Source organism: Ailuropoda melanoleuca, chromosome 2 (assembly GCF_002007445.2).
Source record: "Ailuropoda melanoleuca isolate Jingjing chromosome 2, ASM200744v2, whole genome shotgun sequence".
Taxonomy (NCBI): domain Eukaryota; kingdom Metazoa; phylum Chordata; class Mammalia; order Carnivora; family Ursidae; genus Ailuropoda; species Ailuropoda melanoleuca.
Window position 1 is genome coordinate 191,356,139 of NC_048219.1, and position 22,559 is coordinate 191,378,697.

The 22,559-nt window shown below is 50.5% G+C and overlaps 1 protein-coding gene across 1 annotated transcript; it reads right to left on the reverse strand.

Moving 5' to 3' along the window:
- Positions 1-12,980: 12,980 nt before the first annotated feature.
- On the reverse strand, positions 12,981-19,300 carry NMUR1 (neuromedin U receptor 1). Its single transcript, XM_011222650.3, has 3 exons — positions 19,167-19,300; positions 16,215-17,079; positions 12,981-14,012 (listed from the first exon to the last, which is right to left on the reverse strand). The coding sequence occupies exons 1-3, from the start codon at positions 19,188-19,190 to the stop codon at positions 13,630-13,632; spliced, it is 1,272 nt and encodes a 423-aa protein (XP_011220952.1). The 5' UTR covers positions 19,191-19,300; the 3' UTR covers positions 12,981-13,629.
- Positions 19,301-22,559: the final 3,259 nt, after the last annotated feature.

Consider the following 22,559-nt stretch of genomic DNA (forward strand, 5'->3'; position numbering starts at 1 on the left):
TTCAATTGCATAACAAAATCATATAAACCAATCAAATCAATGCAAAAAGTAAGTTACTGGATCTGTGAAAACCACGTTGAATGCTACGGACATATTTGATAAAGCTTAAAAAACTGTAGTCAAATTAGGTATGGGTGAGCAACCATAAAAGGATGGAAAAAATGGTAAAAATGTAGGAGTATTCAAATTGCTTTACTAGGATTTTTTAAGGTTTTGCTTTACTTTAAAGAAACAAACTTTGGGGTGCCTACCTGGCTCAGTCGGAAGAGCACAGGACTCTTGATCTCAGGCTGTTGAGTTCAGCCCCACTTTGGATGCAGAGACTACTTAAATAAAAACTTAAAAAAGAAAATAAGAAACTTCGAGTTACAGAAGCTGCACTTATGGGTGTACTTTGTACTGGGAAAACAAACTACTCCCACGCTGAACCCGAAGTCAAAAACAAGGCCTTAGTCCCACATCAAAATATTCCTAAACGAATACACATTTAACATGGGTTTTTTGGTGGTTTGTTTTTTTTTAAGATTTTTATTTATTTATCTGACAGAGAGAGAGAGGAGCAGGCTCCCTGCTAAGCAGGGAGCCCCACTCGGGGCTGGCTCCCAGGACCCCAGGATCATGACCTGAGCTGAAGGCAGACGCTTAACCAACTGAGCCACCCAGGCGCCCCCACATTTAACATGTTTTAAATTAAAATCAAAAGGTATGTATGGATAACTTACTTTTGATTGATAAAAACTACTACTACACTGAATAGGGTTGAATAAAGTTTTTATTATATAACTGGCTGCTCGAAGTGGACAATAAATACACGCTGGCTGCCTCTCAAAATGAGTTGCCTGGGGGCGGGGGGAGACCAAAAAAATGAACCAGGAAGGGGTAGGGGCTTTGGATTCGGCAAAACCCTGTATAATCCCTGCTTTGTCACTTATTAATTACAAAACCATGAGCAAGTACATTAATGGCTAAATCTGTTTCCCCATGTATAAAATGGAGCTGATGATGCCTGCCTAATACGGTTGCTTTGAGAATGAAATGAGATGATGCATTAAAGCCTAGCACAGGGGGCACCTGGGTGGCTCAGTCGTCAAGCGTCTGCCTTCGGCTCAGGTCATGATCCCAGCGTTCTGGGATCGAGGCCCGCATCGGGCTCCCTGCTCAGTGGGAAGCCTGCTTCTCTCTCTCCCACTCCCCTTGCCTGTGTTTCTCTCTCGCTGCCTCTCTGTCAAATAAATAAATAAAATCTTTAAAAAATATAAGTAAATAAATAAATAAATAAATAAATAAAGCCTAGCACAGTGGCCATACACATGAAGCATTCACCGTTCATGGGCTGTGTACCACTCATCCATCTCAATTCTTTTAGGACTCAACTTAAACCTATCCATATCCCAGTACTAACACAGAGGCTCCCAGCCAGAAGCAGAGAACATAGTAAGGACCTAAATATTTGTCAAAATAAATACGGAAACACAGATGTTTGGCAGGCACACAAACTAATGGAATTTAATGAAGCAATCTGAAGAATCAAGAGATTTTCTTTCAAACCAGTATTTCCGGGCAACCAATATCACTTTTCAAACAAAAAACACTTCTGCATTCCCCCAAAAACAAACCTCACTTCACATCTATGTTCATGGGAGTGGTCTGCAATTTTTTTCCCCCCTAAAAATAACTGGATCAGATTTTGGTATTGAGTCTAGAGTGGGCTTGTGAAAGTGGTCAGAGAGTGCTCACAATACCACTTTTGAGATTAAACAAGGCCGTTCAACTGTTTTCCTCTGGATTTGGGTTGTTGACATTACTAAGTCATTCTTCTTCGTGCTGTATATACAATTACCTCATCTCTACTTTCACTGTCCTTCTCTTCCGACGTCTCATCTTCCCCATCTTCTATCTCCTTCAGAAAAAGACTCCTTTTCTTCAGTTCACCTGGATTTTTTTCCTGCTTAAAATGGACACATTAGGCTCATCACAGGGCCTTCAACGTTCCATGCTATGCACATTTTTCCTCTACTATGTGTAATAAGTTCCTATTTGTAATAAACACATCTCAGCCCTCATCCTAAAGTTACTTTCATTTTGAATCTTTTATTCACAGTAGGGAATATCAAAATACATAGAAAAAGATAATTTTTGGCATCTATTTGTAAGTCAGATGTCCCATACCTTGTCTTTTGCCACAACCTAGAAACGGTTAACTCCTCGAGGTATCAGGCAAGCTTCCAAGAATTCCTCCCTTCCCTCTCATTGTTCCCTTCAACACGCATTTTCAAATTTCGATGTTTTTAAAAATTGATTTCCACTACCAGCTGCTCTAATGAAAGCACACAGGGCCAAAATAACGCCCCCTCGCGGGTAAAAAATCAGTACCTACAACTCAAATGTCTTTACCTTTCCAGACTGAGAACTCAGTGTCACGTGGAGCAGCGTCCATCGCTACCCCCAAGCAAATGTACTGCACAAATAAAGAGTCTCACACCAGAACCCAGAACCCCCACTTCTCAAGGTAACCCGCACTGTCTCGTCCCTCCTGGAGAGGCGATCGCGGGTGTATGGCCCCTCCCACCCAAAGCCGCCGCGCACTGCACAGCCGGGCTCGAAGCCCCCAAGGCGCCCGCCGCAGCTCGCAGGCGCCGACAGGACTGGAGCGCCCTCCCAGCGGCGACCGGGGATTGCGGCCCGCGCGCCACACACATACGGGGAAGAGACGGAGCCCTCGTGACTCCGCCTCGGCCAGTCAGAGCCCGCGCCGCCCCTGGGCCAATCCCGAGCCGCGACCCCAAGGAGGTGGTGGCCAAGCGCGAGCCTGGGGGCGGGGTCTAGAGCCAGGGCCACCAGTGCTACGCCTGCGCACAAGGTGGACATTTTAGTCGGTTTGTCTAGGTTCTCGCGCGGCGTCAGCAGTTTAGCGCAGGTTGGCGGGCGACAAGTGGCAGTCTCTGCTAAGTTCGGGAACTTCGCTGGCGGCCACAAGTCTCGGCACACCTTTGTTGATGGGGCCGGAGAAAGTGAATAACAGTCATAAAAGCAGCCACTCACCGCGAGCTCGTGAGCGAGGCTAGATAGGTTCCAGGCGCTCGCGGCCGTTAACCCGGTTAGGATGCCACCTGCGCAGTGGGGCGGGTGTGAGTCCTCATTTTCCGCCAAGAGAGATGAGCAAGCCTTCTAATGTGGGGCCCCGCAAAGACCGGGACCCGGCAGTAGGGCTTGGGGGTCGACCTGTTGACCCCGGGCACCGCGCCCTCGCTGCCTGCCTGCGTCTGCGCTGCCGCTGTGGAAGCAGCGACAGCGGTGATGGTGATAGCCAAAGTCATGAGTACCTGTTTTGTCCTGGGCATTGTTGCTTTTCACACATTTTATCATGGACTTCTCTAAACAAACTTGTGACTTAGTTTTAATAGTTTCATTTTACACGTAAGGAAATTGAGGCTCACAGACAGGGAACTCCACAGCTATTGACTTGCATCCTCAATTACTAAATATTTCTTTGAGTTAAAACCGTCATTAATGTGCTCTTTCAATCACCCTTAGTACAGGTAAACCCGGTAGCAGGATCAAAATCCTAGGAATTATCCCCATACTGGGATTGGAAAAAGAGTGCCTTGGGGTTTGTGTGTTGGGAGTGCGGAGGGCTGGTCCTAGCTTCAGAAAGTCCTAAACTGGAAGGAAGGAGAGTGGGATAAACAATTGGCTTACATATTTTAGATTTGGTATCTCACTAAAGACTTACCGAACTAAACTGATCAATGACAACTCAAAGCAGAAGCCCGTTTCACTTATGAATAAAGATGCATGGTTCAAATAAAATATTAGCAATTTGAGCAAATTGAATCAAGCAGTGTAGTAAAAAAAAAATATTGACAGGATTTAACTCTGGAGTGCAAGGATGATCAAATAGATCAAACAAACTAAAGGAAGAAAAACCCTGTCATTTGAAATAAAGTCTATTTGTGAAAATGAAACATTTGATGACAGATTATGAAGCATTCTTATTAAAATCAGTAATAAGAGGGGTGCCTGGCTGGCTCAGTCCTAGAGCATGAGGTTCTTGGTATCTGGGTAGTGAGTTCCAGCCCCATGTGTGGCCTAGAGTTTACTTAAAATAAAAAAATATATTTTTTAAAATCAGTAAAGAGCTTGGGATTTTAATTTCATTCCTAAGAAACAAAGAGCAAAATCTGTAAATGAAATTAAGACATATTTGACATTACAATTTAAAACTTCTGGATGCTAAAGTGTCTGCAAACAAACTTAAAATATAAGGAATAAATTGGAAAGAAATATTTGTAACATATATAACAAAAACTTAGTGTCAGAATATGAAAGAACTATAAATCAGTAAGAAAAGGACAAAAATGGGCAAAGAATACGAAAAGCAATTTTCAAAAAAAATGTAAGTAACACATAAAGGTGTGAAAAATGCTCAACATATAACCATCAGTAAATACACTTTAAAATGATAAGACACCAGGGCGCTTGGGTGGCCAGTTGGTTAAGCATCTGACTCCCGATTTCCACTCAGGTCATGATCTCAGGGTTGGAAGATGGAACCCAGGTGGGGCCTCGAGCTGGGTGGGGAGTTTGCTTGAGATTTCCTTTCCCTCTTCCTCTGCGCCTTCCCCCATCCTGCTACTCTCTCCCAAATGATCTTCTTTAAAAAATAAATAAAATAATAAGATACTATTTGTATCCATCAGATTAACAGAAATTAAAACATCAAACGTGTGTGGAGATTGTGGGAAACTGGCAAATTGTTACTATAGGGGAGGAAATATATATATTTTTTTGCTCTACCCTTCTAAATTCTGGGCTGGGGCCCTGTAACAAAAGAGATTAACAAGAGAAAAGCATATAAATTTCTTTATCGTAAGTTTTATGTAACACGGGAGCCTTTAAAAGGAAATGGAGACCTGAGAAGCAGGTAAGCCTGAGTTTGATGAAGAGTAGAGACTTATGGAACATGGGGTGGGACAAAGGAATATGAGCTCAGTGTAGTAAACTAGGGGAAACAGCAAGGCCTGTTGGTTCAGATTCCTCTTGGTGTCTTGGAGAAAACGGCGCTCCTTTCCTTTGGTTATATGCAGGGCACCTCTCACATGAGAACCTATGACCTGCCTCAGGGAAAATCAGAGCCCTTCCTGCACCTGCTCTGTGTCAAATTCCTTTAGTTTAAAATATTCAGTATGCCGAGGTGCCATATTTGGGGGTAGTTTGTCCTGAGCCCCCTTGATACGAACACCCAGAGAGAAATTTGGCAATTTCCAGTCGAGGTAAAAATTCTCATTCCTTACATTTAGGAATTCCATGTATAGGTATCCAACCTAGAGAAGCAGTCATGCTGAGAGACAAATATGTGAATTTTTATTGCAAACTTAAAAAGAATTTTATTATGGACATTTCCAAACATACATTAAGTAGAGAGCATAAAAAATGAATCCACTTTCACCCATCATCCAGCTTCAAAACTTCAATATTTTTTTAAAGATTTTATTTATTATTTGAGAGAGAGAGAGAGATTGAGAGAACGAGTGGGAGGAGGGGCTGAGGGAGAAGCAGACTCCCTGTGGAACAGAGAGCCAGACGTGGGGGATTCCAGGACCCTGGGATCATGACCTAAGCCAAAGGCAGACGCTTACCTGACTGAGACACAAGGGTGCTCAAAAGTCAATATTTTTGCCAATTTTTTCAAACTATTCATTGCCTCCCTTTTCCCCTCCTCTCCCTTTTTCTCCTTGAGTATTTTAATGTGAATCCTAGGCATCCTATCATTCGACCTAGAAACACTTTATTATGTATGGTAACATACTATTGGCTTGATACCATCTAATAGCTAGTCTGTGTTCAATTTTCTGTCTCAATGTCTTTTTACTGTTGATTTGCTTGAATTAGGATTCGAAATTTCAAAAAAATTTTTCAAAAATTTCCATACACTACATTTGGTTGATATGTCTTAAACCATTTTTAATCTGTAATAGAGAATTTCAGGGCACCTGGCTGGCTCAGTCAGAAGAGCATGCAACTCTTGATCTCATGGTCATGAGTTCAAACCCCACGTTGGGTGTAGAGATTATAAATAAACTTTAAAATATATATGATAGGGGACACATGGGTGGTTCAGTCAGTTAAGTGTCCAATTCTTGATTTAGACTCAGGTCATAATCTTAGGGTCGTGAGGTTGAGCCCCAGGTTGAGCCCCTTATCCAGCCCCACATCAAGCCCCATGGTTGGCTCTGTACTCAGTAGGGAGTCTGCTTCTCTCCCTCTCCCTCTCCTCTTTCTCTAATAAATAAATAAAATCTTAAAACATGTATATAATAGAGAACCTCTTTTATTAAATTTTTATTTAAATTCAATTAATTAACCTATAATGTATTATTAGCTTCAAGGTAGAGTTCAGTGATTCATCGGTTGCATATAACACCCAGTGCTCATTACATCACATGCCCTCCTTAATGCCCAACACCCAGTTACCCCATTCCCCTACCCACCTCCCCTCCAGCAACCCTCAGTTTGTTTCCTGTAGTTAAGAGTCTCTTATGGTTTGTCTCCCTCTCTGATTTTGTCTTATTTTATTTTTCCCTCCTTTCCCCTATGATCCTCTGTTTAGTTTCTTAAATTCCACATATGAGTGAAATCATATGATATTTGTCTTCCTCAGACTTATCTCACTTAACATAATGCCCTCTAGTTCCATCCACGTCATTGTAAAGGGTAAGATTTCATTTTTTGATGGCTGAGTAATATTCCACTATATATATATATATATATACACACACATACTACATTTTCTTTATCCATTCATCTGCCAATGGACATCTGGGTTCTTTTCATAGTTTGGCTATTGTGGACATTGCTGCTATAAACATTGGGGTGCAGGTGCCCCTTCAGATCACTATGTTTGTATCCTTTGGGTAAATACGTAGTAGCACAATTTCTGGGTCATAGGGTAGCTCTATTTTCAATTTTTTGAGGAATCTCCATACCATTTTCCAGAGTGGCTGTACCAGCTTGCATTCCCACCAGCAGCATAAGAGGGTTCCCCTTTCTCTGCATTCTTGCCAACATTTGTTTTCTGACTTGTTAAACTTAACCATTCTGACCGGTGTGAGGTGGTATCTCAGTGTGGTTTTGATCTGTATTTCCCTGATGATGAGTGATGTTGAGCATTTTTTCATGTGTCTCTTGGCCATTTGTATGTCTTCTTTGGAGAAATGTCTGTTCATATTTTCTGCCCATTTCTCTTTTTTTTTTTTAAGATTTTTATTTATTTATTCGACAAAGATAGAAACAGCCAGCGAGAGAGGGAAACACAAGCAGGGGGAGAGGGAGAGGAAGAAGCAGGCTCATAGCAGAGGAGCCTGATGTGGGGCTCGATCCCGCTGGGATCACGCCCTGAGCTGAAGGCAGACGCCCAACCGCTGTGCCACCCAGGCGCCCCTGCCCATTTCTTGATTGGATTATTTGTTTTTTAGGTGTTGAGTTTGATGAGATTTTTATACATTTTGGATACTAGCCCTTTATCTGATAAGACATTTGCAAGTATCGTCCCCCCTTCTGTCGGTTGTCTTTTGGTTTTGTCAACTGTTTCCTTTGCTGTGCAAAAGCTTTTTATCTTGCTGAAATCCCAATAGTTCATTTTTGCTTTTGGTTCCCTTGCCTTTGGGGACGTGTCTAGCAAGAAGTTGCTGCGGCCGAGGTCAAAGAAGAGAACCTCTTTTAAAAAAATGCTATCTATTTACTGAAGAAACCGAGTAATTTGTCCTATAGAATTTGTCCTTATTCTGGATTTGGCTGACACCTTTAAGGTATCTTGAACATATTCGTCCATTCTCAGTGTTCTTGTAAACTGGTAGTTAGATCTGGAGGCTTCATTAGACTAAAGCTCAGGTTTTTTGGCAGGTCAGAGGTCATGGTTGGTGGCAGGTACTTCTCTTCCCTCCCTCTAGGAGGCACTTCACGTCTGGTTGTCTCACTTCAGGGATGTTAAAACTGATCAGTTTGAGTGTTCTGGGCTTCATCATCCATTATAACCACTGATTTTCTACCTGGTGGTTCTACGCAGTTTGTTTTGTAAAGCAAATGATTGAAAACAATCTATTATTCATTATAGGGGCAGGGGATATGTGTGGGGAAATGATAGAAATCAAATTGCCAAAGTCTTAACAGTGGTTAATTTAGGTGTTGGGAAGAGAAGTACTACTTTCAGGATATCTGGCTGGCTCAGTCAAAAAAGCATGCAACTCTTGATCTCACGGTTGCGAGTTCAAAGGTGTAGAGATTACTTAAATAAATTTTTTAAAAAATTTTTAAGTATTACTTTTTTTTTTTTAATTTACTAAAATAGAAACAAAAGAAATCCTGCCTATGCGTGTCTAACAAAGGTAAATCAGACAGGGAAAAAGATTGGTGGGAAGATTCCAATTTCCAGAAAGTGCAGCCAGGGAAGTACAGAAAATACCAGCAATGAATGTGGAACGCAGTCTGCTCTGCGTTGTTTTTGCCTGTCCGATGTCCCTTCCTCCTCCCGACAGCCTTCATTCCCTTTAGGGTCTCCTCCCACCTCCTCTGGATTCAGTTTTGGTAGAATTGCCCTCAGAGGTGCTCCACCCTCCCCTGGCCGAAGCTCAGAGACCAGTCAGACCCCTTCTCCGAGCACTTCGAGTCTTGGGCAGCATCACTTCCTCCTGGACGCCTCCCTCCACTGGGGCAGGTGCCCGTCTTCTTGGCCCCCAGAGTTCCGGCTGTCAGAGCACTTACACGCCAGCACGCTTGTGTGCCCCTGCCCCCCTCTGGACGATGCCTGGTGCCCGGTGCTCAGTAGATGTTAGCTGAATGTGTGATGCCCACATTGCTTTAATGCTGATGAAGGTACCTGAATATTAGATGGAAAGGTCTCAGGTACTTTTGTAGATGTTCCAGAGAATGTGGTAGCAGTTTCCAGGCCTTCCAGTCTCGCCCCAGCCTATGGCCGCTTCTCCTGAATCAGGGTACTCTTACCCAGCCAGGTACAGCCTTCCATGAATTCCTCACCTGGGCCTTGGGCCTCTGTTCCTAAACAGCACCCCTGTTGTCCTTCCCGGCCCTGTGCAGAAGCCTGAAAGAGGATGGGTTGGGGTACTGCATTTCAAGAGGCCATACAAAGGGACAATTACCTTAGAGAGTAGCTACCTTCCTCACACTAAACCTGGTAGATTTAGGAACCTGGACACTGTTTGGAAGGATGCTGTTGTCAGTGTGGGCCTGGGAGTTTTATTTGGGTGCAGGCAGCTGGCACATTCTCCGTCTAGAAATGTCAGTACCTTTCAGTCCAGTCTGACTTTGGCCCAAGGCCGATCGGACTTTTAAGCGTAATTAATAGCTGAGCCCGGATTCAAACCTGGGCAGCCTGACTGCAGTCCTTGCTCACCACCTCTGTACCCTACTGCTTTGTCAGGAGAAGCACATTCAGGTTCTCTTCTTGTGCAGACGCGGTTTAGACTGTTAGAAACATGTAAATATGTTTCTAGGATCAAGTTCCTTCAATCTGTCCTCATCTTTCTTGCCTTAAAAAAAAAAAACAGGGGCGCCTGGGTGGCGCAGTCGTTGAGCGTCTGCCTTTGGCTCAGGGCGTGATCCTGGCGTTATGGGATCGAGCCCCACATTAGGCTCTTCCGCTATGAGCCTGCTTCTTCCTCTCCCACTCCCCCTGCTTGTGTTCCCTCTCTCACTGGCTGTCTCTGTCTCTATCAAATAAATAAATAAAATCTTAAAAAAAAAAAATAGGGGCGCCTGGGTGGCTCAGTCAGTTGAGCATCTGATTCTTGATGTCGGCTCAGGGCATGATATCAGGGTCGTGAGATTGAGCCCCGTGTCAGGCGCCGCACTTGGTGGGGAGGCTGCTTGTCCCTCTCCCTCTGCCCCTCCCCCCTGCTTGTGCTCTCTTACTCACACACTCTCTCTCTCTTGCATGGGCGCTCTCTCCAAAATAAATAAATAAAATCTTTAAAAAACAAAACCAAAAACCCCACAAAAGATAAGTTTTAAAAACAGCGAGATAGAATGACAATGATTATGAAGTACTACAGACTGCTGTTTGGGGTTTCAACAAGTCAGTGATAATACCTGCTCATCTTAGAAATGTGTAGCGATAACCACTAGTAGGACAAACAGAATGCATAACCTTCAAACCAGTGGACAGATGAGTCTATTAAGGTTCTCAGTGGCAAACAACAGCAAACGACTCTGGCCAACTCAAGCAGAAAAGGAATTTATTGAAAAGCTCTCAGCAGCTCAGAACATCAATAGAAAGGTTGGAAAAGCTGGCAGAGAAAATGGGCAGAAACCAAGGAAGGCTGGGTGGTAGGAGGCCCAGGGACAGCCCTGACGAGACACTGCCCTTAGCGCTGTGGTCCTGGGCACATCTGTCCCTGTCATCATAGGTCTCAGGATCACTCGCTCCGGATAGGAGTCCCACGTCAGATCATCCAGCGGCCTGAGTGCAAGTCATGGGCCACATGGTGACGTCAGCGGTGGAGTGTCTGGAAGCCCTTCAGCTTCTGTAGTGGGAGCCTGGGCTTGGTCTCCAATGAGAGTCCCACACTGAGGGATTCCTGCCCCCCTGCCCCCCCCCACACACCCGGAATGGGGTGCAAATGCCAGGAGGCGCCCAAAGGCAACTCCTCTCCACAAGGAAAACCTGGGACAAAAAAACTTGGTGGATCCATGAGAAGGGAGCATGGGGAAGGGAGGAAGACTCCAGGAAGTGTACAAACTGAGGCGGGCTCCCGGACATCAGGACGGGTTGAGAAGTACCATCTGACGACGTCAGAATAGATGTGAAGTGCTGTGTGTGTCCTTTACGTGTTCTGAGCAGACACTTAACAGAAGGATGGACAAATGCAGCTCTGTTTGCTGAGACTAATCTTGGGACTCTGAATTCCCAGAGAAAATAAATCTCTTTTTTCTGAGAAGGATGATTCCAGTATGTTCACCCTGGCCCTCAGAGATACTGGCCAAGAAGGCAGTGTGTGATGGACTGTGGGATGGAGGACCCATCAGAAAGGAGGCGAGCCTGGATGGGGGGACAGCCGAGCAGATGAGAACGAGGAAGCCTGGATGAGGTTGAAGAATTAATCTCTTGTAGGAGCAGCAGAGCAGGAAGGAGGCAGTCATGGTCAAGAGTCCACACTTCCAGAAATGGAAAAACACCTGGAGGTCCTGGGAGTGAGGATGTAACCAGGGGGCCCAGAGGCCAGGTGGAGGAGAGGCCTCCGGGGCTGCAGGAAAGATCAGGGGCAGAAACCAGGGCAGCGGTGGGACACTCGTGTGGACTCTGATGCCACCCAGGAGAACGGCAAGAGTAAAACAGACGGGAGACAGAGAAAGCCCCAGCTCTTGAACCTGTGAGGAAGAGGGATGTGGGTGACCACAGCCAGGAGGGGGAGTGACTCGAGCCCCAGATGCCCCTGGCCTGGGAGGAGCACTGGGCACCTGGGGGCAAGCTGCCCCCCCCCGCCCTGCCCAGTGCTGAAGGGCATGCTGCAGGGGCCTCGGCTTCCAGGAGAGCGGGATCCTGCTGGGGGGCCTTTCCACCTCCATCCCTTTTGTCCCAGAGCTGAGCCCAGAGCCACTGTTTCAATCTTCCATGGTAACTGGTGACCCATGACAAATGGGACCCATCCACTGACATGCTGGGGAGACACTTGGGAGACGGCATCCAGTGGACGCTAAGGGAGCCACGCCTTCTGACAGCTCACATCCCCACCTTCCCTGCTCAGCCAGCACTCCCCCGCACAGAGCAGGCCCCTCGTAGGCGCACACTGACCCAAGCTCCTCAGCCCCATACATCATCTCCGACAGTCACTTAAGAGAGGCCCCTGGGAGCCCACTGTTAGTCTCTGGGGACAGCTGGAGGCTCCAGCCTGGTCAGGGGTCTGGCTGCCCCCACCACCACCCCAGGGCGCCCGGAGCTCACTGCAGAGACCACCCGCTGCCCTGCTTTCCACGAGTCGAGTCTCCGTCTCTGTCCGTCTTCCAAACAGTGGTGGTCTCAGGAGAGGGAAGCTATCTATGGGTGGTTTTCAACTTTTTTCTTTTCCTTCAGACTTAATCCTTTCTTTTAAAAAATAATGGTAAAATCCATATAATATAAAACTTACCACCATAACCATTGAAATGCCCAGTTCACCATTAAGTGCATTCACACTGTTGTGCAACCGATCTCCAGAATTTTTGCATCTTGCAAAACAAACTCTGTCCCCATTTCCCCCTCCCGCCAGCCCCACAAGGGTGGTTTTTAATTATTTTAAATTGTTTTCATTTTTGCTTATTTGTACTTCACAAGTTTTCTACAAAGAGCATTTGTTATTTTTACAATTGAATTTCAAAACTCCAGACCACTCTAGCCACCCTGTGCAATCTCTCCACTTCTCGGGCAGGGGGCCCCGAAGCCTGAGCTAAGGAGGGTCTGTCTGTACGGGGAATCCGGACAACTGACCTACAGTGCACTGTCTCCTCCACCGAGTGGGTCCTGACCGCGCACTGCGCCAGCCCCTGTGCATTTCGGATGGGTTTTCATTTCAGGACTCAACCTACCTGTCCCTGTCTCTCTTCTCACCTCACTGAGCCCCCAAGCAAAACTGTCCTCACAGGGTCACTCCTTGCCTTTGGTTGGCCCATGTCTCTTGTTTCCAGAATCCTCTGGTCAGCGAGGCCCAGGGTTCTGCTCACCTCAGGCCCCCAGACCAGCTCACGTGGAGGCAAGGACAGAGGCAGGCAGGGGCTCTGCTCCCTCGCTGGCTTCAGTTGGTGCCAAGCAAAGAACATCCCTGGAGTGGCTCTCAGGGCTGGGGGATGGTGGGACATGAGGGTCAGGGAGGGAGCAGGAGTTGGGGGGTGGTGAGAAAGTAGAGAGTAATTTCTGCCTTGTTGTTGATCTTAGGTTTTCCAGCAGTTTTGTGACGAGCAGTGATTTACGCACAGGCACAGAAAACCACAGGTAAAGTGCCAAAGGGTGACACTATGAAGTGTCAGGGCCCCTTTTATTTTGCAAACAAGGGACCAAGGCTGGGAAAGCTGACAGCACGCTGCAAGGCGGTGGCAGCAGGGCCGAGATCGGAACCAGGTCCCCTGGATCCCTGGCACCCCCGCCACCCAGCCACTCCACCGGGTGGAGATCACAGCAGAATGAGCTGACTGGGTGGGGGCCACGGAGGGTCAGGATGGCAGGGGTGCCAGGTACAGGCCAAGACCTAGAAAGGGCCAGAACGGGCCAGAACCTGCAAAATCTCAACGAGAAATGGGAAGGAAAGGTCATGGGTCAAAGGGCCCCATGAACACATTTCAGAAACTGGGGGTGGCTGTGGGGGGGACCCCAGGGGGAGGCTTGCTCTGCCAGTTCACCAGCTGCCTTGTTTCTGTAGAGGGAGGGCTTCACCTGTGGGCCTGGGGCTCTGGAGGGCAGACAGCAACCTTATCTCCCTTCCAAAAGCTTAGGTGGGGGTAGGAGACCCTGAGGTGCCAGTCAGAGTTTATCTGGAGGTGGGGATGGGACACAAAGGGGGAGAGGTCACGAGGAGGGCAAGTATGGCTCCCGAAACTGCCAGTGGCGCTCTGGCCTCTCTGGGTGAAGCTGCTCCCAGGCTCCACTCAGAAGGGGTCAGTCTCTTGCGGCCCCTCTCGGCCACCATTCTCAGTCAGCGGGTGGGTCCTGATGCCCAGGGAGCCCAGGTCACACAGGGTGCTGCCCACGGTCACCCTGCTGAGGCTGTGGGAGTTGTGGTGGGGTCTGTGGTAGCGGCACTGAGGCCCCAAGCACAGGGCTTCCTGGAAAGTCTCCCTGAAGCGGCTCGACATGACGTTGTAGAGCACAGGGTTAACGGCCGAGCTGAGGTAAAAGAGGACGCCGGAGATGACATGCACGTGCTGGAAGGCCAGGTCCAGGCCCTCGGTCCACTGGGACACAAAGCTCCACATGAGGCGGTCAACGTGGAAAGGGGCCCAGCAGATCCCAAACACCACGACCAGCACAACTGCAGGGGTACAGAGGGGAGACTTGGGTGCCTGCCAGGCTGCCTTCCCTTGGCTTCGGGGTAGTCTGCCCATTCTCACCGTGCCACCCACGCCCATTGTCCATCTGGAAGCTTCTGGAAGGTTGCCTGCCCTAGCATCAGCACCCACTTTGGAGAGGCTGGTCCCACCCAGCCACAGTGCCCGGATCCACCCAGCCACAGTCAACTGGACCAGGTGTGGATACCTGAGCCAAGCTGGCCCAGTCTGGCTCTCCCATCACAGAGTTTGGAACTAGGTGGCTCTTAGCTAAGAGGTCATTTAGCTTCCCAGAGCTTCCCTCCAGCTGTGGCATCAACCAGCCATGCCCTTCCTTGGGTCTCTGTCATCGGTTGTCTTGATTTTTGTTTCTTATTGCTTCTGTCTCCTTCTCTGACTGCCTATCGTCCCCTGCAGTGCCTTCCCCACCACACCCCAGCACGGTTTTCCCTCATCATCTGGGATCTCGACCAGGATGTTGCTTACAACATCCCCAGCCGCAGCCTGGTGTACACTAGGCCCTCAGAAAGTGAAGCTGGGGGAAGGAGGGAGGGAGGCAGGGAGAGAAGAAAGCCAGAGCCCCAGCCCAGCAAGCAAGGCAGCCTTAAGGAAACACCCCAGCTTCCCAGGGCGAGAGCCATCCCAGCTGAGCAGACTTGGTCCCTGCAGGGCAAGGGAGTAGGGGGCAGAGGCAGAGTGGGCAGGGGGTAGTCGGTCTGTAGTGCAGGCTTCACAGGGCACAGCTGAGAGGCAAGCCTGGATCTCTGGGGTCAGTCCCATTTCAGGGAGCTGCTCAAGTGGCCTTGGGCTCTAGGACACCGTTCCTGGGTGACAAGAGGAATGGGTCTCTCTCTGGGAATGGGGCAGCCCCCAGTTAGCCGGCTATCATCCCATGGCTTTGACCAAGATCTCACTACCGCTGTCTTGCCCTGGCTCACTCCATCGACCTGATTCAGGCCCCGCTAGGGTGGGACAGGATGGGGAGGAAATCAAGGATTGGCTTAGTATCATTTTGTCTGGATTCCCCATTTTGTCTGTTTTTGAAAAAGAGCCAGATCTAGGGGCGCCTGGGTGGCTCAGTTGTTAAGCGTCTGCCTTCAGCTCAGGGCGTGATCCCGGAGTCCTGGGAGAGCCCCACATTGGGCTCCTCCACTGGGAGCCTGCTTCTTCCTCTCCCACTCCCCCTGCTTGTGTTCCCTATCTCGCTGGCTGTCTCTCTGTCACATAAATAAATAAAATCTTTAAAAAGATTTTATTTTGAAACTTTAAAAAGATTTTATTTCTTCTGTCTCTCTGTCACATAAATAAAATCTTTATTTTATTATCTCTCTGACAGAGAGACAGCCAGCCTCTTTTAGACAGTGGTCATTCCCGGGGTCCCCTAGGAACCACAGATATAACATGGAGGAAACATATCATCTTGCCCATCCAACACCTTGCTCCCTTCTTTGGGGAACTTTGTTCCCCAAACCCCCATCCCAGCATGTGAGTCTGTGGGGGCTGCAAACAGCAGCATCCTGCCACTCTGGCCTGGGAGCAGGCTATGACCTAAGCCCACCAATCAGAATCCTTCCCTGGGACTTTTCAACAGCCACTAAGGGAAGAGGGCTGTTTCTCTAGAAAGAGGAACTCTCTGTGCCCATGGCCTTGCCTCCCAGGTTGCTCTAGGGAAGGACAGAGCCAAGACATGTTTAGGAACAAAGATGAGAGACCTGGAGGGCCCAGCTCCCATAAACGGCTCTGCCATCCCGGAATCCACCCACGTGCGCCTGCCCGGTCTGTGGTTGGATTCCACAAGTCAACGCCAGCTGCATGGGTGCCTCACCAGTGCGGCTGCACGGGCCTCCGAGCTGAGAAGGACCCTGGGCTTTGTTTAATGCTGGACTATTGCTGTCAGGACAGTCACAATGATTTTTGAACAAGGGACCCCAAATTTGCATTTTGCATTGGGCCTCACAAATCATGTGGCCCATCCTGCCATTTATCTTTGCTATGAGTTTCCCACTGAGTAATCGCCCATGCACATGCGCACACGGGGCAGGGTGGGGGGCAGTGGTGGCAACCCCAAACCTCACACTCAGCCTCCATCATAAACCCAGACACTCAGCCCCCCCCCCACTCCCCGGGTTCTGGAAGCCTCACACCCAGGGCCTGGCTCAGCCTCTCTTCCCAGGAGCAACACTTACACAGCATCTTGGTCACCTGTGTCCGGCCCCGATCCTGCGACCGCTGAAACCTGCAGCTGTCCCTGGACCTGGCCCCGCCCCTGGCCTCCTGCCTGAGCACCAGCAATCTCTCACGCCGCAGCCGGAGCCCGATGAGCAGGTAGAGCACGCTGATGGTGGCCATGGGCAGGCAGAAGAAGAACAGAGTGGTGATCTGCACGACCAGGTTGTAGAGGGCCCGCGGGTGGACCAAGGTGCACATAGCCGAGTGGGGCACCGTGCCCCGGCAGGGCACTTCCAGCTGCTGGATGCCATGCAGGCTGGTGTTAGGCAGAGAACAAAGCACAGCGAGGCCCCAGATGGCCCCGAGGACGCGACGCACGTGCACCCGAGTCATCACGGACCTGGCCTGCAGCGGGTGCACCACGGCCACGTAGCGCTCCACACTCAGGGCGGTGACATTGAGCACGGAGGCCAGGCAGACTGTCTCGAAGAGCAGCGTGCGGAAGTAGCAGCCCCCGGCGCCCAGCAGGAAGGGGTAGTTGCACCACATCTCATACAGCTCCAGCGGCAGGCCCACAAGCAGCACCAGCAGGTCGGACACCGCTAGGCTGAAGAGGTAGTAGTTGGTGGGGGTGCGCATGGCCTTGTGGCACAAGATGACCGTGCAGGTCAGCCCGTTGCCCACGGCGCCCACCACGAAGATCAGCAGGTACAAGGTGCAGATGGGCACAAACAGCTCTGTCTGCTGGGGCCCGAGGTACTTGAGTCTCAGTTCCTCATCAGTGAGGTTCAGGTCCCTACTGCCATTGCAAGGCACCAGGCTCCTGGCATCCGCGGGGGGCACGTCTCCAGGGAGGATGGAGCAATTGAAGCAGAGAGGAGCCTGTGGAACAGAACAGAGAGACACCCAGAAATGTCACGCGAAGATCCCTGGTAGTTCGTTAAACCAAAGGTGCCAGCAACACCAAAAGGAATGCTATTTTAGGTACCGCTGAGAAATGAGATGTATAACAATCTCAGAGATGTAAAAATGTACATCTTAAAAATGATACAAAGCAGGACTCAGTTATAAATTTCATGATCCACTGGAGTCTTTGAATAAAGGACGAATCCTCTGGAACAATAAGTGTTGCAGCCAGCAGTCTTCCCTTGGGTCTGTCCCCTTTCAAGCCCTGGACTTTGGGAGAGGGACTCAGTTTGAGCATCTGTAAAATGGGCACAACACGCACTACCTGATCTTATCAGTATGGTTTTCAAGAACAAGGGCTCTGGAAGCAACTGCCTAGATTCAAATCCAGCCTCCCCAATTCTGGGCTGTGTGACCACTTGCAGGGGGTCCTCTCTGTTTCCTTATTGCAAGGATCCAGGCAGTTTAATCTATAAAAGGTATTGAAGTGGGGCCTGCCTGCCACACAGAGGGCCTGGTTATCAGCCACTTGGCATTGAAGACTAAGTCACTGTGGGGATCAAGTGAGGGGGAAAAGGGCTAAAAACCAGAATGCTAACCCAAAAGTTGGCTCATTTCTGTTTCCTTGACAACCTTGACTCTGCCAATTCTGGGGTTCCCTCTCCTTTGCCAGGTCCCCGTCTCTGCCAGTCCATAGGCTATAGTGGTTAAGGACCCAGGCTATGGAGTTAAACACACTAGCCTGGGGTCAAATGCCAGCTCTGCTCCACTCTAGCTGTGATGGCGCCTCACTGTGCCTCAGTCTTTGCATCTGTAAGATGGGGGTGTCCACAAAGCTTACCTCATAATTTCTGTGAAGATTAAATAAGAAAACACATATAAAGTTCTCAGGGTGTGCCTGGTACATTTCAGGTATGCAATATCAATGCACAGTAACATTACACTTACTTCCCACCTGGAAAGGGAAGAACAGTCCAAGGGTGGGGCACCTGGCTGGCTCAGTCGGTCGACTTTTGATCTTGGGGTTGTGAGTTGGAGCTGGACGTTGGGTGTGGAGATTACTTAAAAATAAAATCTTAGGGCCACCTGGGTGGCTCGGTTGTTAATCTACCAACTCTTGATTTTGGCTTTGGTCATGATCTCAGGGTCTTGAGATCAAGCCCTATGTCAGGCGCCGTGCTCAGCAGGGAGTCTGTTTGGGATTCTCTCTCTCTCCCTCTGCCCCCCCTCAAATAAATAAATAATTCTTTAAAATAAAATAAAATAAAATCTTTACCAAAAAAAAAGAAAGAAAGAAAGAAAAAAAAAAAACAGTCCAAGGAAGGTGGGGCAGGGATGAAACAGGATTTGGCTGGGAGGGGGTTTGGTGGGACAGGCCAGGAGCTGGGGACTGTCCTCCTGACCCCTTTTGCCAAGCCCACCGCCAACACCACCCCTCCCCTCAGAACAACCGCGGACTTTCAGGCTCCGTTCCTGGACCGTCTTCCTAGTCCTTCAGCTCCATTTCCTCTTATCAATAGGAGTTTGGCGCCCATGTACCGGCGCAGTCACCGTCCAACTTTCTTTCTAGGTCCTTTTGTCTCCCAGACCCCAAGAATTCTTAATTCTGAATATCTTCCTCCTCACCAAACCTCCACCCAGAAGTCTCCCCCAACCTCCTTGTGAATCCCACACCTGATCCCCGCATTCTGGGATGGAGGGGCATTTTCACTCTCCCAGGCGTTTCACCTGCCCTCCTGCAAGGCTGCAGCTGGAGCCCAGCGGGAATCCTGGGGCGGGGAGGGGGGAATGAGCGGGCAGCGCGCAGGCGCGGACTAGGGTTCGAGGAGGAATCCCTGCGCCACCTGCAAGGGTTACAGCGCCCGCGTCCCGCAAAAAGACAGAAATATCCTGGAGGCTGCGAATCCCCCGAGAAGTGGGGAGCCTCGACGGGTCCCTCCGATCCCTACCGCCCCGGGGAGACCCTCTGTGCGCTCTTCCCAGTACCGCGCCCAAGCCCCAGACTCGCCGCGGGCCCCGTCCAGCGGCCGCGCGCTTGGCACGGCAGCATCGCGTTCCCCTACCATGCCGTCTGCGGCTGGCGACATCGAGGCGCGGGGCGGGTGGCCGAGACCGACGAAGAGACGCGGCGCCAGGAGTCAGCAGACTGGCGGACGAACGGCAGCCGGCCCGCAAGTAGCCCTCCCCGTCGCCCCGCCTGCCGGTGGCCCCGCGGCCCCAAAAGGGACCGCCACCAGGGGGCGGTGCTCTTGCCGCAGCGGTGGACCCAGACACCCTCATCCGGGGTCCCCACACCTCCCCCCCAAAACGGGGGCTGTTGTTTCCAAGCGTTTGATGCGACGTTCCCAGGGGCGCCATACGGAGTCCTCATGGAACCCTCACAACAACCCGTCTACAAATGAGAAAACTGAGCCTCAGAGAGCCTCTCACCCCCTCCTGCCCCACATTTCAGACGCACCTCAAAGTTCACGTGCCCCAAATGGTCTCATTCCCCTCTTCGGCTTTACGTGGGGTTTCCTCTCCCTCCCCCGCGCCCAAGTCCCAGAGCGGCACTCTTCACTCCCTTTCCTTAGGGTTTCCTGGGCAGGTCGTCCTCCCCTCCGAGGGCTGCCGCAGAAGCTCCATTCTCCCTCCAGTCCGTCCTCCCACGGCCCAGTCTTCCTGAACCCCCAGCAACGTCCTTCCTCTCCTGGAACACCTTCCCAGGGACTCCCCACTTCCTTCTGAAAAAGAACACGCCAAAGTCTAGCTTGGTGTTGGACCTACATGCCCCACGTGCCTTCGTGGTCCCCTCACTATATTCCTCACCCCCAAATACCCTCCCTCTCATCCATTCAAATGTTCCTCCATCCTTCCCACTCCACCACAGGGTGCCCCACAGGGAAGGAGGGAACTGTAGGGAAGAGTCTGGAGTGCTGGGATCCCAGCCTCCTGCAGCTCCCCAAGCTGTACACATGTAAACCCAAGCAGGGACCCCCTTCCCTGCTCCGCCCCCTCCTCCAACCAGCTCCGTAGCTGGAAGTTACTTCATCAGGAACTTTCTAGGGAGCCTAGACACATGGATCTTACAGGCCAAAATGCTGGCTCCTGGGCCTCTTCCCAGAGTCTGATTCATTTAGTCTGGGCAAGGTCCAGCAACCCTCATTTTTTACAAACAGGGAGGGAGCCCCAAGCCCCAGAATCACACTTTGGGAAGCACTGGAACGCGTGAAGTACCAAGCCCCAGGACCCAGGAAGGCTGCTGGTCAGCAGTAGGAATGGGAAGAGATTGGCCCCTCCGTGCCTTGGTTCTCCTTCCTGTAGCACCTGTAACCATGCATGCCTTGAGACATCAGTGCAAGGATTTAGCACCAGGTTGGCACGCAACCAGCACTCAATAAAGTCTATGTAATGACAACTGGAGGTGCGACTTTCTTCCCCCCGAATTTCCCCAGCCCCCACCCCCAGCCATGAGTCATTGTCTGGCCTTGGGGACTGGGAGTCATACCCTCTCAGAGCCTCCACCAGGCCTGCCTTCCCAGGAACTCCACATGTAAACACAGGCCCAGGCAGTGCAGGGGCAGATGGCCCCCATGTCCTTGGGGAAAAGAATTCTGGGGTTTCCTTGACAATTAACTACTCAACTCCAGATGAGTGACCCCACCCAGAACCTTCAACGTCCAGGCTGCTATCATAGCGAGTATCAGAGGCAGCATCGCTGGGAAAGAGCCCACCATGGGGTCACAGGCAGCATTTAGCGTATGATGAGCATTGCCGACACCGGCCCCCATCCCTGCATCCCACTCACACACACACACTCACACACACCCCTATGCACACACTCTGAGCATCCTGAAACTCATGGGGGACACTTTGGAGGTGCTCAGAGCCCAGGAAAGAAAGGGGAAAGACCCATTCCTGCCTGAAAGAGGCCGAATGGCTCCTGCCAATCAGGAACTCTTATAGCTGGCTGCGTCACTCACAGCGCTAACAGCAATCAAAGACCACGGCAGGCTAAATAAAAGGGTAGCCCCCCAAAAGGAGAGGCACAGTGGCTATCATGGCTGTGGCCACCCCCTGCACTGTTCAGAGGGCTCTGGGTGCCCCAGCCTCAGGCCTGAGCTTAAGACTGCCATGGCAGCATGTCCCAGGTCCCATCAGAACCTGAGGACATCCTGCTCCCTCCCTGCTCCATCCTGAGACAGCTTCTCCAGGGTCATGTTCACTGAGGATACCTGCAGGGCTGAGGCCTGGAGTAAATGCATCCTAGGTTTTCTGGGTATGTACTTCAGTCTCCTGACCCTGGCTGGTGGGCATCTGCCCAGACCAGGGTATTACGGGCCCACCTCTGCACAACAGCAAATCTGCCAAGGGAATGCCTCTGGGGCCCACGGGGGGCCAGCTGGGAGACGTCTCAGGTCCTTGAGTCTGTGCAAGGCTCACAGGGCCTGAAGTATATGATTAGCGCCATAGCCCTTCCTCACCTGCTGACTCCTGAGAGCCACAGAAGGGCAGCTGCCCCGAGCCAGGTCTTTACCAGCACCGCCTGAGCAGCTCCTGGAACATTCACGTTTCACTGGAAGTCCCCACACCAACCCCTCCCCCTGCTCTACTGCCTACAGAGACCAAAGGAGGAGGATGAGATCAGCCTGGGGACACCGAGGCATTGGATGGGACAGAGGGACTGCTCTGCAGCCTGGGCAGTGGAGACAGCCCAGGACCCACCAGTGGTCAGGCTCAGCAAACATGGAGAGCTGGGTACAGCAAACATCTGGAGGGGAAAGAGTTGCCACGCTTACCTAAGAACTTCCCCAGGTCAGACACCTCTCACCTGGCTCTGCTTGGCTGGACCTGGGCCAGACCACAGCCAGGAGAGAGAAGAAAGGTCTGAGCCCCTTCGGAGTTGGAAGCGGGGAGGTCCCCAGTGCAGGGGCTGGGATTGCACCCCACCCAGTAAATTGTGCAGCTTGTGTGTGGCCATCCACACTCCCCAAGCCCCCAGGCCTGGATCTGCTCACAGAGACCAGCACACTCCCAAGGAGAGAGAAGGCAAAGGAAGGCAAGGGAGAGTGAGGCCTGGATGAGAATCCTTGCTTGTCCTGCCACGAGCTGGCCATGTGGACTTAGACAAGTCACTTTGCACTGCAGACCCCAGCTTCCTGGTCTGTAAAACAGCAAGGACAGCACCTGTCCCTCAGGGTACTGTGAGAATTAAGTGAGATAACGTGGGGTTAAAACACATAGACTTGACACACTCAAGAAATGGTGGCTGTAACTATGCTTGGAATTCTCTGGAAGATACTAGAAAACTGCCAGGGTCAGGGCTGGGGTGGAAGCTGTAGGACTCAGAAGAGCTTGCTTCGCAGGGCTTGGAAGGGCAAGGTCCCCCAACAACCTGGGGCAAGAGAGCTACACCCCCGTGAAAAGAAGGAAAACACAAACTTGTGGGGAGCCTAGCCACAGTGCAGGAGACCCAG